The 19,341-nt window shown below is 46.4% G+C and overlaps 1 protein-coding gene across 16 annotated transcripts in view; it reads right to left on the minus strand.

The window, feature by feature from the left end:
• LOC119961852 (lysine-specific demethylase 2B) overlaps positions 1-19,341 on the minus strand; it is a 290,442-nt gene that overhangs the window by 40,699 nt on the left and 230,402 nt on the right. For 10 of the 16 annotated variants that reach the window (XM_038789282.1, XM_038789320.1, XM_038789290.1 and 7 more), the window contains 2 exons: positions 15,182-15,406; positions 5,475-5,633 (listed from right to left, as the gene is read on the minus strand). In XM_038789282.1, coding sequence (XP_038645210.1) covers positions 5,475-5,633; positions 15,182-15,406 — 384 coding nt within the window. The remainder of the gene's footprint in view (positions 1-5,474; positions 5,634-15,181; positions 15,407-19,341) is intronic. The other 6 variants (XM_038789334.1, XM_038789309.1, XM_038789299.1 and 3 more) reach the window with 1 other exon arrangement.

Raw genomic sequence — 19,341 nt, forward strand, 5'->3', positions numbered from 1 at the left:
AAGATCGCTTGGAGGAGCTGGACGTTCGCACGAGGCGAAAGAATTTGAGGATTCTGGGCCTGGCGGAGGGGCTGGAGGGGTCGGATCTCCCGTCGTACGTGACCACGATGTTGAGCTCGTTGATGGGAGCGGGGTCCTTCCATTTGCCCCTGGAGCTTGAAGGAGCTCACAGAGTGCTGGCCAGGAGGCCTAAGGCAAATGAACCCCTGCGGGCGGTGCTGGTGCGGTTCCATCGATTTAGTGACCGGGAGTGTGTGCTGCGTTGGGCCAAGAAAGAGAGGAGCAGCAAGTGGGAGAATTTGGTAGTGCGAATCTACCAGAACTGGAGTGCGGAGGTGGCAAAGCGGCGGGCCGGGTTCAACCGGACGAAGGCGGTGCTGCATGTCAAGCCGGTCAGATTTGGAATGCTGCAGCCTGCGCGTCTGTGGGTGACATATAAGGACCGGCACCACTACTTCGAGTCCCCGGAGGAGGCATGGGCCTTTGTACAGGCGGAGAAGCTGGACTCGAATTAGGGTCTGGGGACACACTATGGCCGTTGCTGTTTTCACTGTTGCTGTTCTTCAATTTTGACACGTGTTGTTTTTATGCTGGTTTTCTTTTTGCTCTGTTTCCGGGTGGGTTTGTCTGTTGGGTATGGGTGTGGGGAACGTTGGGGGTATGTGCTTTATATGTTCTCTTCTGTACGGGGCTGGGGGGGAAACTGGATTTTGGGGAGCTGCGTCAGAAGGGTGGGGTGTGGCAGTGTGAAAGCGCGGGCTTTCCTCTGGTTTCCCACGCTGTGGGGCAGGGGGGACGGAGCTGGAGGTGGGGGCGTGGCCTCTACTGATTTTCTTTCCCGCGCTGAAGCCGTGCCAAGGAGGTGTGGCAAGAGGGGAATGACCCCATGCCGGGAGGGGATGGGTTTTGGCGGGAGCTGCCGGGTCAGCAGAAGTCAGCTGACTCACGGAAGTAACACGGTGGGTGCGTCGCGGCTAGGAGGGGTCCTAGCCTTGGGGGGGGGGGATACTGGATTGCTGCTGGAATGGCCAGGAAGGAGCTGGTGTGGGCCGGGGGGGGGGGGGGGGGGGGGGGGGGGTAGAGGAGAGGCGTTATCGCCATGGGGAACGGGTCAGGCGGGGCGAGCTGGCCTGGGGCGAGCAGTCGATAAGCTATGGCTAGCCGGCGGGGGAGAGGGGCGGGTTGCCCTCTGATCCGGCTGATTACCTGGAACGTGAGGGGGCTGAATGGGCCGGTTAAGAGAACTAGGGTATTTTCTCATCTGAAGGGGCTGAAGGCGGATGTGGCTATGCTCCAGGAGACCCACTTGAAGGTGGCGGACCAGGTTCGTCTGAGGAAGGGGTGGGTGGGGCAGGTTTTTCACTCAGGATTGGACGCGAAGAACCGGGGGGTGGCGATTCTGGTGGGGAAGAGGGTGGCGTTCGAGGCAGCTGAGGTGGTGTCGGACAAGGAGGGCAGATATATTATGGTGAAGGGTAGGCTGCAGGGAGAGAAGGTGGTGCTGGTAAATGTATATGCCCCGAATTGGGATGATGCCGGCTTCATGAGGCGCTTGTTGGGCCGCATTCCGGACCTGGAGGCAGGGGGCCTGATCATGGGGGGAGACTTTAACACAGTGCTGGATCCCCCACTGTACCGGTCCAGTTCAAGGACGGGTAGGAGACCGGCGGCGGCCAAAGTGCTGAGGGGGTTTATGGACCAGATGGGAGGGGTGGATTGGGAGGCCAAGAACGCGGGAGTATTCCTTTTTCTCCCATGTCCATAGGGTCTATTCCCGAATAGATTTTTTCGTCCTGAGCAGGGGATTGATCCCGAAGGTGCAAGATGCCGAGTATTCGGCCATAGCGATTTCAGACCATGCTCCGCACTGGGTCGATCTGGAGATGGGGAGGCGCGGGACCAGCGCCCGCTCTGGCGCCTGGATGTGGGAATGCTGGCTGATGAGGAGATGTGTAGGAGGGTCCAGGGAAGTATTGAGGGGTATCTTGATACCAATGACACAGGGGAGGTCCGGGTGGGGATGGTCTGGGAGGCTCTGAAAGCAGTGATCCGGGGGGAGCTGATCTCCATCCGGGCCCATAGGGAAAGGAGGGAGAGGAAGGAGAGGGAGAGACTGGTGGGGGAGCTCCTGGATGTGGACAGGAGATACGCGGAGGCACCGGAGGAGGGGTTGCTGGGGGAACGGCGTAGTTTGCAGGCCAAATTTGACTTGTTGACCACCAGAAAGGCGGAGACACAATGGAGGAGGGCGCAGTATATGAGTATGGGGAGAAGGCGAGCAGGATGTTGGCGCATCAGCTCCGCAGGCGAGATGCGGCTAGGGAAATTGGTGGAATGACGGATAGGGGTGGGAATGCAGTGCAGAAGGGGACAGAAGTAAATGGTGTCTTTAGCGACTTCTACGAGGAACTGTACCGGTCGGAACCTCCGATGGGGAGAGGGGGGATGGAGAGCTTCATGAACAGGCTATGTTTCCCAAGGGCTCAAGAGGAGCTGGTAAAGGGGCTGGGGGCGCTGATAGGAGTTGGAGGAGCTAGTCAGGGGGATTAGACAAATGCAGCCAGGTAAGGCGCCAGACGGGTTCCCGGTGGAATTTTATAAAAAGTATGCGGATCTGGTAGGACCCCTGTTGGTGCGAGCCTTCAATAAGGCATGGGAGGGGGGGGGGGGCTTTGCCCCTGACGATGTCGCGGGCACTGATCTCTCTGATCCTGAAGCGGGATAAGGACCCCTTGCAGTGTGGATCATACAGGCCTATCTCGCTCCTCAAAGTTGACGCTAAGTTGCTGGCGAAGATCCTGGCCACCAGGATAGAGGACTGTGTGCCAGGGGTGATACACGAGGATCAGACAGGATTTGTCAAGGGACGGCAGCTCAACACGAATGTGCGGAGACTGCTAAATGTTATTATGATGCCGGCAGTGGAGGGGGAGGAGGAGATAGTGGTGGCGCTGGATGCGGAGAAAGCGTTTGATAAGAGTTGAGTGGGGGTACCTGTGGGAGGTGCTGGAGCGGTTCGGATTCGGAGAGGGATTCATCAAATGGGTGAGGCTGCTCTATGCGGCTCCGATGGCAAGTGTAGTTACCAATGGAAGGAGATCGGAGTACTTTAGGCTCCACCGTGGGACCAGGCAGGGGTGCCCCCTGTCCCCCTTGCTCTTTGCACTGGAGATTGAACCTTTGGCTATGGCGTTGAGGGAGTCAGGGAGATGGAGGGGTCTGGTGCGGGGTGGGGAGGAACATCGTGTATCGCTGTATGCGGACGACCTGCTGTTGTATGTGGCGGATCCAGAAGGGGGAATGCCGGGGGTGATGGAGCTGTTAGCCGAATTTGGAGGCTTCTCGGGCTATAAGTTAAATTTAGGCAAGAGTGAGGTATTTGTAGTACACCCGGGTGATCAGGAGGGGGGAATTGGGAGACTCCCATTTAAGAGGGCAGTGAAGAGTTTCAGATACCTGGGGGTGCAGGTGGCCAGGAGTTGGGGGACTGTCCATGAGCTTAATTTTACCAGGCTGGTGGAGCAGATGGAGGAGGAATTTAAAAGGTGGGACATGGTGCCGCTATCGTTGGCGGGTAGAGTGCAGTCCATCAAAATGACGGTTCTCCCGAGGTTCTTGTTCCTTTTTCAGTGTTTGCCCATCTTTATCCCTAGGGCCTTTTTTAGAAGGGTGACAAGCAGCATCATGAGCTTTGTTTGGGCGCATGGGACCCCGAGGGTGAAGAAGGTCTTCTTGAAGTGGGGTAGAGATGGGGGGGGCTGGCGTTACCCAATCTCTCGGGGTATTATTGGGTGGCCAATGTGTCGATGGTGCGCAAGTGGGTAATGGAGGGGGAGGGGGCACCATGGAAACGGATGGAGAGGGTGTCCTGTGGAGATACAAGCCTGGGGGCCCTGGTAACGGCGCCGTGGCCGCTCCCTCCTACGAGGTATACCACGAGTCCGGTGGTGGCGGCTACCCTCAAGATTTGGGGACAGTGGAGGCGACATAGGGGAGAAGTGGGGGGCTCGATGGAGGCTCCGTTAAGGGGGAACCATAGGTTCGTCCCGGGGAACATTGATGGGAGATTTTAGGGTTGGCACAGAGCGGGCATCAGACAGCTGAGGGACCTGTTTATTGATGGGAGGTTTGCGAGCCTGGGGGAGTTGGAGGATAAATTTGGGCTCCCCCGGGAAACATGTTCAGGTATCTGCAGGTAAAGGCATTTGCTAGACAGCAGGTGGAGGGATTCCCTTCGCTTCCCGCGAGGGGGGTGAGTGACAGGGTGCTTTCGGGGGTCTGGGTCGGAGAGGGGAAGATATCTGATATCTACAAGGTTATGCAGGAGGCGGAGGAGGCGTCAGTAGAGGAGCTGAAAGCTAAGTGGGAGGGGGAACTGGGGGAACAGATCGAAGACGGGACATGGGCTGATGCCCTGGAGAGGATTAATTCTTCCTCCTCGTGTGCGCGGCTTAGCCTTATCCAATTCAAGGTGCTGCACCGGGCCCACATGACTGGGACGAGGATGAGTAAGTTCTTTGGGGGTGAAGACAGGTGTGTCAGGTGCTCGGGGAGTCCAGCGAACCATGCCCATATGTTCTGGGCATGCCCGGCACTGGAGGAGTTCTGGAAGGGGGTGGCGAGGACGGTGTCGAGGGTGGTGGGATCCAGGGTCAAGCCAGGATGGGGACTCGCGATTTTTGGGGTTGGGTGGAGCCGGGAGTGCAGGAGGCGAAAGAGGCCGGTGTGCTGGTCTTTGCGTCCCTAGTAGCCCGGCGAAGGATCTTGCTACAATGGAAGGATGCGAGGCCCCCAAGCGTGGAGACCTGGATCAATGACATGGCGGGTTTCATTAAGCTAGAGAAGGTCAAATTCGCCCTGAGAGGGTCGGTACAAGGGTTCTTTAGGCAGTGACAACCTTTCCTCGACTTTCTGGCTCAACGATAGAGTACGGGGACAGTAGCAGCAGCAACCCGGGGGGGACGATGACTATGTTTGTTTATTTAATTTAAATTTATTTTTAAGTTCTTTTGTTGTTCATTGGGGTTGGGGGGATGTGATACATGCGTCGATATGGTCTGGGGGGTGTTACAGTTATTATGGGTTATTTTGTTGCATTTCATTGTTTGTCGTTATGTTTTATATTTTCTGTAAAAAATTCCAATAAAAATTATTTTAAAAAAAGAGAATGAAGTTCATTGGGAATCATTTCTACATTAATTGTGCTATCAAAATCTAAGTTCTTTTGTTATGAGGTTCCATCACCATTGCAAGTTAATTCCTAACAAAATGTCCAATTTAGTGACCGATAATGAAAAAGGTTTGATTTTATATTTAAAAATCTACCTCACACTGCTCACGATACTCAGTCTTTTTAGTCACTTTCCACCAATTGCCCTTTAAATCCATTTGATGGCCGGCTGGAATTCGGTTTAAACATGAAAAGTATTGCAGCAAGAGTCAGTACTTTTACGAGATGAAGAGAAGGAAATTACCTTTAACTGCTTTACCTTCAGGCAGCCAGGATGCACAATTTCATTACAAATTGAGCATTCCATCAGCATGAAATTAAACTTTTCCTCCTTTGCTTCCACAGTGTCTTCTTTTCCTGCTTCTCCACAAATGAGACAGACGGCTGTATGTGGTAGGACCGGCTAGAGAGAAAACAGACATCATAAAACTGCCATCTGTGATACTTCAGCATGCCATCATAGCCCAGTTATTCCTAGTCTGTGTTAGCATTACCTCTGTAAAATTGTACTCAAACGATTTGGGTATGTGTCGCAACACATTATTCCTTTTTTAAATTACTTTGGCACAAAGTCTTAATCGTGAGTCTGCAGTCATTCCAAAGTCCTTTTAAACAAAATCCCCGAGTTAATTCTATTTTCTCCAGTGCATTGCTGATATTTTTTCTTCCAATTTACAAAACAGTGCCTGTCTCAGTATTTAGTGCGTTTGCCACTGATCTGTCCAATTGAATTATTATTCTTACAAAACCTTATCTGCACTGGCAGAAAGAGTCTCATGGTTCTCCTTCCTTCTGATGCACACTTAATTCCAAACAAGATGAGGTTCAATAAGCTATAAAAACTTGGGCCCACAATGCCTTGGCTTTCCAAACCTTAGCTCCCAATGCTATCCCACTCCCCTATCACTCTGGCATTAGTTAATCTCTATTGTTTCTCCTTTACCAATAAACTAAATTCAAAAGTTCCTGTCCTTGTTTTACAAGTATGTCCACGACTTCATGCCAACTTACTTCTGAAATTTCCTCCACCTCTTTGTGCTGGCATGTGCCCTCCACATTTCTAGCTCTGCATTAATTCCTCCTTCCATTTGGCTTCAGTCCTCAACCCCACCAATTACCTACCTCTCCGCCTTTGAAAGCAAAATCAAAACCTACTTGTTTCACTACAACACAGTCACTTTCATTAATTCTTTTCTTATTGCATTGGCTTCTGCCTTGTTTCATTTACTGTGATAAAGGCATTTTGTAAATATAGGAAGTTGCTGTAGGAGAGGAGCTGGAGATTGCACTCCTGAGACAGAATCCAAAGCAAGGGCAAAGCAAAACCATCTGCAATTTATGAATGTATTAGACATGCTTCCAAATTCATGAGTGTTCGTTGATGCCATTTCCTACCTTTTATGATCACAATACATTCAATGTAATCACAGTATTAGCAAAATTGATCTTCTTGAACAATTTCAAAACAGAACATTCTGATATACAGCATAGAAACAGACTATATCCTGTCCATGCCAGTGTTCATGTTCCACTTAAGCTTCCTCCCATCTTTCCTCATTGAAATCTATCATCGTATTCCTCCATTCACTTCTCTCTCATTCGCTTGTCTACCTTCCCTTTTAATGCTACTCGCGTCCATCACTCCCCGTGACAAACAAACGTAACGCTTTAGCAGGATTGCTCTGCAATTTTGTTCAGAGTACAACATGTACCAAATTGCTTAAAGCAAATGCATATTTACTCAAGAGTTGCTTCATATATCAAATAACTTTGTAGTTGTGTCTGTGTCTAAATGCTGCTAGGCACTTTTAAATTAATATTAGCAAGCTTTATGCCATTGGTGCACCCAATTTAATATTGGTGTCAATATAACAGTCCCATGAGGCAGTACAAACATTTCTTTTAATAAATTTAGAGTACCCAAATCAGTTTTCCAATTAAAGGGTAATTTAGCGTGGACAATCCACCTACCCGGTACATCTTTGGGTTGTGGGGGCGAAACACACGCAGACACGGGGAGAATGTGCAAACTCCACGCGGACAGTGACCCAGAGCCGGGATCGAACCTGGGACCTCGGCGCCGTGAGGCTGCAGTGCTACCCACTGTGCCAACGTGCTGCCCGGCAGTACAAACATTGATCTCATTTATCCTTTTTAACCACAAATTTTTGTTTACTAAAAACTGTAGTTAGACAGGTTAAAAAAGTAGAGCTTTAATGGATTAGACAATCTTTCTGACTTTGTTGTGACCACATTCTGAAAATGCATGATAGTATAGAAAACACAAATTAAAATAAGCACATAGGTTCCGGTCCTCACACAGAAGGACTGGAATCAGAGAACAGCAAATTTTGTATTGCCAAGACTGCATGTTGTGAAACTCATGCAATTTCCTGAGACTAGCCTAATTACATGCTCATGAAGAGTTCTTAGACTACATTGGGCCCACTGGCTACTGCTCAGAGATCAGGAAATTGTCCAAATATTGCAGCTTCTTTTTACTGCTTCTGTGCATAATTATTTCCCATAATTAACTATTCGTAGTTATATGGTCTGACAGCACTGTGTTCTTTTATCAGTCAGAGCAATAAGGAACACAAGAATCAGTAGTGGTTAGCACTGGGACTATGGCGCTGAGGACCCGGGTTCGAATCCCGGCCCTGGATCACTGTCTGTATGGAGTTTGCACATTCTCCCCATGTCTGCGTGGGTTTCATCCCCACAACCCATACCCCACAACCCATAGATGTGCAGGGTAGGTGGATTGGCCACTCTAAATTGCCCCTTAATTGGAAAAAAAAAATAATTGGGTACTCTAAATTTATTTTAAGAAAAGGAATCAGGAGTAGAAGTAGGCAATGCAGTCCTTTGTGCCTGCTCCGCCATTCAATCAGATCATGGCTGATCTCTTCCTGGTCTCAAATCCACCTTTTCCCCATATCCCTTTCACCCATTTTTTATCAGAAATATATCTACCTCCTTGAAACCATTTAATGACTCAAACTCCACCACACTATGGGGCAGCGAGTTCCACAAAGTCACCACCCTCGGCGAAAAGTAGTTCCTCCTCATCTCAAATTCTAAATCTACCGCCTCTCGACCTATATCTGTGACCTCTCATTCTGGATTGCCCCACAAGAGGGAACATTCAGTCGACGTTTACTTTATCAATCCCTTTTAGTATTTTACATACCTCAATGGGGCTGTTTAGCACAGAGCTAAATCGCTGGCTTTGAAGGCAGACCAAGCAGGCCAGCAGCACGGTTCGATTCTCGTAACAGCCTCCCCGAATAGGCGCTGGAATGTGGCGACTAGGGGCTTTTCACAGTAACTTCATTTGAAGCCTACTTGTGACAATAAGCAATTTTCATTTCAGTTCCCCTTTCAGCCTTCTAAACTCCAGCGAGTATTACCCCAAATTGTTTAATCTCTCCTCATCTATCAATCCTTTTATCCCCGGTATCAATCTGCTGAACCTCCTCCGGGAGCGTACTATAGGCATCCAGTGCCATTTCCAAAATAGCCCAGCAGTAAAAGAGGAGATTGTTAACTCTGTGGTATGCAACACTCCATATATTACAATCATGATTTAAATTCGGTTGATAAGATGTGCAGGTCTTCTAAAATAGACTGTCTTCTGTAGGGACCACAAAGAGTCCTAATCACAAATTACATTTTCAACTTAGAATCATAACAGTACAGGAGGTCATCATTCTCCCTTTTGTGCCTGCGTTTGCTATTTGTCAGGGCTATACAAATTAGTCCCATTCCCCTGCTTTCTCCCCAAAGCCCTGCAAATGTTGCTCAATTTGCTGTTATTACTCTTATGATTACAGTGCCTCAAGTCTCCCAATTGGATCTTCTCCAATATTTCACTAAATTTTCAGAAATTATTCTATTCCAAAATTTTGATCAGGTAACAACAGGCATTTTAAGGTAGTATTTCTGAGAAAGGAGCATAAAAAAGAAGAATTGATCTCAGATTGTCACAAATATGAGGTTTATAAGATTGTTATGTTTTGAGACTGTGATAAAATTAATGGGGTAACATGATCTGTTTTGCAGTCTGTAAATTGTTAGAGATTAAAGGGGCCCAGATTGTTTTACTGGAAAGAATGTGCAAGGTGTTTCAAAGGTCCGTGTGCTAAGTGGATAGACTGAACGTCTCCAAAGTCCAAAAGAAGCATTGAGAATATTGGGTTGAAAAAGTTGTCCTTTAAACTGTCCATTTACTTGCAACACAGGGCAGCATGGTAGCACAGTGGGTGGCACTGCTGCTTCACAGCACTAGGATCCCAGATTCGATTCCCGGCTTGGGTCAGTGTCTGTTCGGAGTCTGCATATTCTCCCTGTGTCTGTGTGGATTTCCTCCGGGTGCTCCGGTTTCCTTCCACAAGTAACGAAAGACATGTTGTTAGGTAGATTGGACATTCTGAATTCTCCCTCTGTGTACCCAAAAAGGAGGCGGACCCTGAACGTTGCCACGCAAGTTGATTGGGTTGTTAAGAAGGCGTATGGTGTGTTAGCTTTTATTGGTAGAGGGATTGAGTTTCGGAGCCATGAGGTCATGTTGCAGCTGTACAAAACTCTGGTGCGGCAGCATTTGGAGTATTGCATGCAGTTCTGGTCGCCGCATTATAGGAAGGATGTGGAAGCATTGGAAAGGGTGCAGAGGAGATTTACCAGGATGTTGCCTGGTATGGAGGGAAGATCTTATGAGGAAAGGCTGAGGGACTTAAGGCTGTTTTCGTTAGAGAGAAGGTTAAAAGGTGACTTAATTGAGGCATAAGATCAGAGGATTAGATAGGGTGGACAGTGAGAGCCTTTTTCCTCGAATGGTGATGGCTAGCACGAGGGGTCATAGCTTTAAATTGAGGGGAGATAGATACAGGACAGATGTCAGAGGTAGGTTCTTTGCTCAGAGAGTATAAGCGCGTGGAATACCCTGCTTGCAACAGTAGTGGACTCACCAACATTAAGGGCATTTAAATGGTCATTGGATGATAACACCTGGAGTATTGTGTTCAGTTTTGGTCTCCTTACTTGAGAAAGGACATACTGGCACTGGAGGGTGTGCAGAGGAGATTCACTAGGTTAATCCCAGAGCTGAAGGGGTTGGATTATGAGGAGAGGTTGAGTAGACTGGGACTGTACTCATTGGAATTTAGAAGGACGAGGGGGGATCTTATAGAAACATTTAAAACTACGAAGGGAATAGATAGGATAGATGCGGGCAGGTTGTTTCCACTGGCGGGTGAAAGCAGAACTAGGGGACATAGAGGAACTTCTTCACCCAAAGGGTTGTGAATCTATGGAATTCCTTGCCCAGTGAAGCATTTGAGGCTCCTTCATTAAATGTTTTTAAGGTAAAGATAGATAGTTTTTTGAAGAATAAAGGGATTAAGGATTATGGTGTTCAGCCCAGAAAGTGGAGCGGAGTCCACAAAAGATCAGCCATGATCTCATTGAATGGCGGAGCAGGCTCGAGGGGCCAGATGGCCTACTCCTGCTCCTAGTTCTTATGTTCTTATAAGGGAATAGTGTAGATGGGATTTAGGGTGGTTTCACAGTTCAGCGCAACATCGAGGGCCGAAGGGCCTGTACTGCGCTGTAATGTTCTATGTGGCGACTAGGGGATTTTCACAGCAACGTCATTGCAGTATTAATGTACGCCTACTAAATTATAGGGTTCACTGGAGACATGGTGCCATTAGGGCTGGCTGAAGACTAAGATTGAAGCTGGATTACGCCACATGAAAACGACATCTGCAGGAGTGCACCCTATTGCAGCTCCTCACAGACCGCATGGGTAGGTTGGAGCAGCAGTTGGATGCACTTACGAGCATGAAGGTGGCGGAAAGCGTCATTGACAGGAGGTTTAGTGATGTAGTGACACCCAAGGTGCAGGCAGATAGATGGGTGACCGCAAGAAGGACGGGCAGTCAGTGCAGGAATCCCCTGAGGTCATCCCAGTCTCTAACAAGTATACCATCTGGATACAGTTGGGGGTGGAATGGCCTATCAGGGGATAGTAGCAGCAACAACCAGAGCAGTGGCACCATGACTGCCTCTGTTGTTAAGCAGGGAGGGACAAAGAGCACCAGAGCAATAATCATAGGGAACACTATAGTTAGGGGTATCATAGAATTTACAGTGCAGAAGGATGCCATTTGGCCCATCAAGTCGGCACCACCCCTTGGAAAGAGCACTAAGCCCACACCTCCACCCTATCCCCGTAACCCCACTTAACCTTTTTGAACACTAAGGGCAATACACTAAGGGCAGCACGGTAGCATTATGGATAGCACAATTGCTTCACAGCTCCAGGGTCCCAGGTTCGATTCCGGCTAGGAGCACTGTCTGTGCAGAGTCTGCACATCCTCCCCGTGTGTGCGTGGATTTCCTCCGGGTGCTCCGGTTTCCTCCCACAGTCCAAAGATGTGCAAGTTAGGTGGATTGGCCATGCTAAATTGCCCTTCGTGTCCAAAATTGCCCTTAGTGTTGGGTGGGGTTACTGGGTTATGGGGATAGGGTGGAGGTGTTGACCGTGGGTAGGGTGCTCTTTCCAAGAGCCGGTGCAGACTCGATGGGCCGAATGGCCTCCTTCTGCACTGTAAATTCTATGAATTTAGCATGGCCAATCCACCTAATTTGCACATCTTTGGACTGTGGGAGGAAACTGGAGCACCCGAGGAAACCCACGCAGACACGAGGAGAATGTGCAGACTCCGCACAGACAGTGACCCAAGCCGGGAATCGAACCTGGGACCCTGGAGCTGTGAAGCGAAAGTGCTAACTACTGTGCTACCGTGCCGTCTAAGAATACAGATAGGTGCTTCCGTGGACATGAAAGAGACTCCAGGGTGGTATGTTGCCTCCCTGGTGCTAGGGTCCAGGTTGTCTCTGAACGGTCAGAAAGCATTCTGAAGGGAGAGGGTGAACAAGGGTACAGAAGAGGGTACACATAGGTACTAATGACATCGGCAGGAAGAGTGATGAGATCCTGTAGAGGAGTTCAGGGAGTTAGGCAGTAAGCTAAAAACAGGACTCTAGGTTTGTAATCTCAGGATTACTCCCTATGCCACATGCCAATGAGGCTATAAATTGGAGGATAGTGCAGCTAAATACGTGGCTAAACTGGTGGTGTAGGAGGGAGGGAGGGTTTCAGATTTCTGGACCATTGGGATCTCTTCTGGGGTAGGTGTGGCCTGTACAAGAACTCGAGGGGCACGAATAAGTATAACAAGGAAGGCAGATGAACTTAAGAGCACTAGTTAGTACTTGGAACAATGATGTTGTGGCTATCACAGAAACGTCGTTAAAGGAAGGGCAGGATTGGCAGCTGGACATTGGAGGGTACAGATGCTTCAGGAACGATAGAGGGGGATGTAAAAGGGGTGGGGGCGTGGCATTACTGGTTAAGGAGAATATTGTAGCTGTACCGCAGGAGGACACCTCGGAAGGCTCATACAATGAGGCAATTTGGGTAGAGCTCAAGAACAGGAAGGGAGCAATCAAAATGTTGGGTGTTTATTACAGGCCCCCCAACTGCCAGTGAGAGATAGAGGAGCAAATAGGTAGAGAGATTTTGTATAGGTGCAAAAGTAACAGGGTTATTGTTGTAGGGGATTTTAACTTCCCCTATATTGACTGGGACTCACCTTGTGCTAGATGCTTGGATGGGACAGAGTTTGTAAGGTGTAGCCATGAAGGCTTCTTGATGTAATATGTAGATTTTCCAATTAGAGAAGGGGCAGTACTGGACCTGGTATTAGGGAATGAGCCTGGACAGGTGGTTGAGGTTTCAGTCGGGGAACCTTTTGGGAGTAGTTAACACAATCCGTAAGTTTTAGAGTACTTTTGGATAGGGATGAGGGTTAAGGTGCTAAACTGGGGAAAAGCTAACGTTAGACAGAGATTGAAGAATTTGGATTGGGTGTGGCTGTTGGAAGGGTAAATCAACATCGGGCATACGAGTCTTTCAAGCGACAGTTGATTCGGATTAGGTTTCAGGAAAGTCACGTTCCTGAAAGAACGAAGGAGAAATATGGGAAGTTTAGGGAGCCTTGGATAACGAGGGATATTGTGAATCTCGCCAAAAAGAAAAAGGAAGCTTTTGTACCGTCTAGAAGGATAGGGACAGTCAAAACCCTTGAGGAGTATAAAGAAAGTAGGAAGATACTTAAGTGGGAAATTAGGAGGGGTCATGAAAAGTCCTTGGCAAGTAGGATTAAGGTGAATCCCAAAGCTTTTTATTCATGTGTAAAAAGCAAGAGGGTGGCCAGGGAAAGGATTGGACCACTGATAGACAGTGGGGGGAAGCTATGCGTTGAGCCACAGGAAATGGATAAGGTACTAAATGCTATTTTGCATCAGTGTTCACCAAAGAAAAGGACTTTGTGGCAGATGATCCAGAGCCATGTAACACTTTTGAACTAAGTATTTTCAGGATGAAATTATTTCTGGAAGCTGTGGGAGCTGGAAGCCTTTCAGGTGGTTTTCAGGATTACATGCCACTAGAACTGTCTACAAGCGGGTCTCTATATTGGCAAAAATCTTTAAAAAATAAATTTAGAGCACCCAATTTCCCCCCCCCCCCCCAATTAAGGGGCAATTTAGTGGCCAATCCACCCACCCTGCACATCTTTGGTTTGTGGAGGTCTAACCACTGCGCCACCGTGTTGCCTATATATTGGCAAAATTTGAGTACAACAAAATGTACTCTGCCGGAATTTCTTTCCCCTTTCACACGAAATACACTTAGCTCGGTAACTAATAAATTCTCTTTTTTGTATGTATAATTAATAAATTATACTTTGGGCAAATTTTGAATTTAAAACACCAAAGGTCCCAGACACTCAAACTAAACAAGCTGCATTCAGTGTTTAAGGGGCCAGAGTTGAAATTGTAAAGTACAGCTTTGAAACCTGGCTATACCAAGGATTAATGAAAACAGTTGCGATCATTACTGAGTATTGCAGAACCACTCGCAGACCAATGCATGAAACTAATGTTTCACTAGATAATTACAATGTGTTTTGTTGACATAAAAATATGTCCTCACAGTTCAAAACATCAATGCAAAGTTTTTCCTTTGAATTGTAACAATGCAGGTTAAGTCAATGGGATCGATGAAGATCATTTTCTTTGACTATCTAGTGACAAAATATGATGATCCCACCCTCTACAGCTCAATACTAATATGCATCACTTAGTGACCCATCAGGAAGATTTGCTTCTTTCAGAAATGACTACATCGTCTATTGTCAGCTGCCTTCTTTTAAAGTTAAAATTTTTTTTTCGAGTATCCAATTATTTTTTTCCAGTTAAGGGGCAATTTAGTATGTCCAGTCCACCTATCCTGCACATCTTTTGGGTTGTGGGGGTGAAACCCATGCAGACACGGGGAGAATGTGCAAACTCCTCACGGACAGTGACCCGGGATTCGAACCCGGGTCCTCAGCGCCGCAGGCAGCAATGCTAACCACTGTGCCACCGTGCTGCCCTGCCTTCTTTTAAAGTTGAAGAATAGCTAACAACTTGTTAGCTAGCTTAATCAGCATTTGATAAATGCTGTACGTATATTCTGGCTAACAAAGTGGATGATTAGATGTTATAGCTATAATCCTGCCATGTCCTAGAAGGTATGTTGAAACCCTACTTTTTCCAATTCAGAGTCGTACCAGACCTGATCTGGAGCAAAATGCTCACTTTTTACATTGCGAGAACACTGCAATAGCCCAGGACCTCCTCATTCAATGCTTTACTGTGCTCAAAATGGTCTTTCTTCAAACAATTTGCAAAGGCCCATTATATTCATTTTTGGATGGGCAAGAATTGTAAGAATATTGCTAGCTAGGAGCAATAGCCTCAAAAATTGTATCATCTTTTACATGCATCAACCTTTTTCAAATGTATTAAATTGAAACATTTCAAGGTGTTGTGACTTACAGCAATACACTGTCTCATGATACAGGACTGTTTCATTCTCCCAGGTCCTCCAAACTTCTTCATGTCCTTGCAGAAATGACACTCTCCGCATTCTGTTCTGAGACATGCCTCGCATTTTCGACATCTTGTCCTCCTCCTGCGTGCTCCAGCTGTAGCCCTGTTTGCAGCAAGTTTCACAGCTGCAGAAGTTCCAAGCTTCCCTTTTGGCCTTCCTACTGCTCTATTCTGTAAACAAAACAAACTCAATTAGCTACATTTGCTCAAATCTCTTTTTCCCCCCCCCACTCAGTCTGTACAGTAAAGAACCCAAAATTCAGCACAGCACAAGGAGGGGGGACCCAAATTGCCTTTCAGCACCTGAATAGATGTACATCCGTATAGTGCAGCCATGGAGATGGGATGCATACCATGTTAGGAGGCGGAAAATAAAGATGCTGCTAACTCACCGAAATTTGCCATATCTATACACCAACACAAAGTATTTTGTAGAGCAGAATTTCTTAAGTGTTTTATTCTGCAAAGGAGGGAACAACTGACCATTTTTGATGCAGTCTTTTTTTAACGACAAATTATAATACCCACCAAATTTATTACATGATCAAAATATTTGGAGTGGCAATCTCTCATGAGACAGAGTAACTTCATGATGTTCTAAAGTAATTTACTTTCCCAGACTTATTTATAATAGGGCAGCAAATACTAGATATTTGCAGCAAGTGACCAGATAAAAAGGTTAATTGGATTGGAGTTAAAAACCTTTATTTTTCCTTTGTAATCCCCGCTTCCTTTCCCCATAAATTTGAAGTTAAAAGCAAAAATTTACAGCTGGGTAGAAATTCTGTATTGCAAATTTCCTATTTTCACACTTTGGGAAAGTAATTTAACCATTCTCAGCAAATATCTTACTTTGAAGGGACACACATTATATGAGTCAACAACCACATTGAAGCAATTCGCACTCGTATATGGGAGAGAGCCCTCGCTCAGAATCATACGTGACTGACATTAGCGGTCATTACTTTCCCTTCTCAGACGCTTATCTGTCAGTATAACAAAAACTGAACAACTGTGCACATTTCCTGTCATCAAAACACACTTCCTGTTTCAGACCTAATCGCATGCCATTTCCTGCCCAGTTTTCTTTACTTGAGAGGCATGGAGCTGGTTCTAGGCTGAGGAAAATGTCAGAGTAGAGTTTTGTGTTTCCCACATATATATAGAAGCTATTCCTATGCCTGCAGCTACTATTACCAAGGGACAACATGATGAAGGGCAGGGAGCCAAGTATAAATCCTTCAGGGACTCTGAAAGAGAACCCATTGCTGGATATTTGAAACTGCTTTCAAACAAGCAGAAAATTAGTCATGTGAGGGGAATCAAGGAGAAGTGGACGCTGAAGTTAAGACTAGGAAAGAAGATGGCATGTTCAATCATATCATGGATAGATTAAGAAAAACAAAGAGAGATAAGACACCATGATCAGCCATGTTTCTTCCACGAGGCCTAGTCATTAATGTATATTTGGATCCCTTCTCCAAAATCTCGCCCCACCCAGGATATACACGCTGAAACATTCTTTGCCTGTGTTGTACTGTCCCAAGTGGTTTGCCACCTGGTTCTGATTCCTTTCCTGATGTTCTCTTCCTCTTCTGCCATTCCAAATACTTAATTACATGGCCAGAGTCCTTTCCCATTACCCAATTCCATCGTGTCCAAAGAGCCTCGCAAATTTTCCCTATTTACCAAAAAATTGCAGCCTAATTAATTTTAACACGCTTACCTGATATGAATTCTGGATATTTCCAAACTTATCAACATTACAACTCCTGAAGCAGAAGACTTGGTTTAATACAGAGACTCCAACACAAGATTTAAACTAAGACTTCACAAGAGTGTTGCATGCCAGAGCCGCTGTCTTTCAGCTAAAATGTTAAACCAAGCCGGCACTTGCAACTGGATGTAACAGATCTCGATACACTACTCAAACAAGAGCAAGGGAGTTGTCCCTGGTGGCCTGGTCAATAGAAACAATACCTGACCAGTATCAGATTGCTTTTTATGGGGCATTGTTGTACGTATGCAATGCATGTAAATAGTCAATTGGTAGTGTACAAATGGGCTGTGGTGCTTACTGCATTACAACTGTAACTACACTTCAAAAGACACTTTATTAGCCGCAGAGTGCTTTGGGAAGTGCTGGCATGATGAAATGTGCTTTAAGAATGCAATGTCTTTTGCATACTTCAATCTGCCAGCAATGCTACTTTATATCATAAAATAGTTTCACTGAAATGTATGGCAGGTTTTTTTAAGCAGAGAACTTTAAATATAAATTGAAGCACTGACAACCTAATTTTTGTATTATAAATATATAACGTATACAGTATTTATATTGATATTAAACAGCAATGAAAAGCCTACAGCCACTAAATTTTTTTCAACCTCTGAAGGAAGTGGTTTTCTACTAATGTTTTCCTTGTCCCACATGTGAAATTAGATCACTTCCTTGACAGTGCATACTAATTGCCGAAAAAGGGATAGATTGCATCAAACACAAGTTTAACTTAGCATCACAAATGTGTTTTGGACCTATAACTACCAACAGAACACCATGGGGAAAACCAATTAGTAAGATCTTTAAAAATCTGAAGTATAATTTTACATAAAAATTTCCACAGATTTCCAGGATAAGGGAGCATTCAACACATTGTCGCTTTAGTAGAACAATTCAACATAAATGCTGGTTGGGTGCGCTCTTGAGTTCGGCAACTTCAGATTTTGACCTTTCTCTTCCATCTTAAACCGGCCCCCCTTTTTAAATATCTCACATATCCTCACTCCAACCCCAACCCCCACCTACATCAGGCCATCCGTCTTTTGTTCTGAAAAGTTGCTTACTTTCTGTTGCAGTTTCTACAGTTCTAACACATCCTCCTACCATTCGGTTCTTACGAAGAGTTTGAGGATTTGAAACGTTAATTCTGTTTCTCTCTTAATAGATGCTGCCAGACTTGCTGAGCTTTTCTAGCATCCTCTGTTCTTGTTTCAGATTCCAGCATCCACAATATTTTGCTTATTTCAACATCAATCTCTTTGGCCTACTGTTGCCTTGTTTACTTATCTTATACTGCTTCAAACATGTACCCATTTTTTCCTTAAAATTATGCACTTTTGGCTCAAGATGCTCAGATTAATTTCACCTAATATCTTAGATTGGCCTTCTTGAAAGTGACCGCTCGCAAAGTGACGGGTTCTGATGGGGTCCCCGGTCGTGCACTAACTGGCATCACGGACATCTTCAACCTCACGTTACTCTGTTCCGAGGGTCCCACCTGCTTCAAGAAGACCACCATCATACCGGTGCCAAAAAAGAATCAGGCAACATGCCTCAATGACTACCGTCCGGTGGCCTTGACATCGGTCATTATGAAGTACTCCCAGAATGCCATGATCCACTGCAATTCACATACCACCACAACATGTTCACAGCAGATGCCATCTCCTTGGCCCTACACTCATCCCAGGAGCATCTCGACAACAAGGACACCTTAATCAGACTCCTATTCATTGACTACAGCTCTGCCTTCAACACCATAATCCCAGCCAATCTCATCTCCAAAAGCTTCAAAACCTGGCTCCTCCCTCTGCAACTGGACCCTCGACTTCCTGACCCATAGACCACAATCAATAAGGATAAACAACATCTCCTCCACGATAGTCCTCAATATTGGGGCCCCGCAAGGCTGCATACTTAGCGCCCTATTATATTCCCTATACACACGCGACTGTGTGGCAAAATTTGGCTCCAACTACATCTACAGTTTGCTGATGACAAGACAGTAGTGGGTCGGATCTTGAACAATGAGTCAGAGTACAGGAGGGAGACAGAGAACCTAGTGGAGTGGAGTAACAACAACAATCTCTCTCTCAGTGTCAGCAAAATTAAAGAGCTGGTCATTGACTTAAGGAAGCAAAGTGTCGTACACACCCCTGTCTGCATCAATGATGCCGAGGTGGAGATGGTTGACAGCTTCAAATTCCTATGTGTGCACATCACCAACAATCGGTCCTGGTCCGCCCATGTCGGTGCTACGACCAACAAAGTACAACAGCGCCCATACTTCCTCAGGTAATTAAGGAAATTCGGCATGTCCACATTT

Source organism: Scyliorhinus canicula, chromosome 1 (genome assembly GCF_902713615.1).
Source record: "Scyliorhinus canicula chromosome 1, sScyCan1.1, whole genome shotgun sequence".
NCBI classification, from domain to species: Eukaryota; Metazoa; Chordata; class Chondrichthyes; order Carcharhiniformes; family Scyliorhinidae; genus Scyliorhinus; species Scyliorhinus canicula.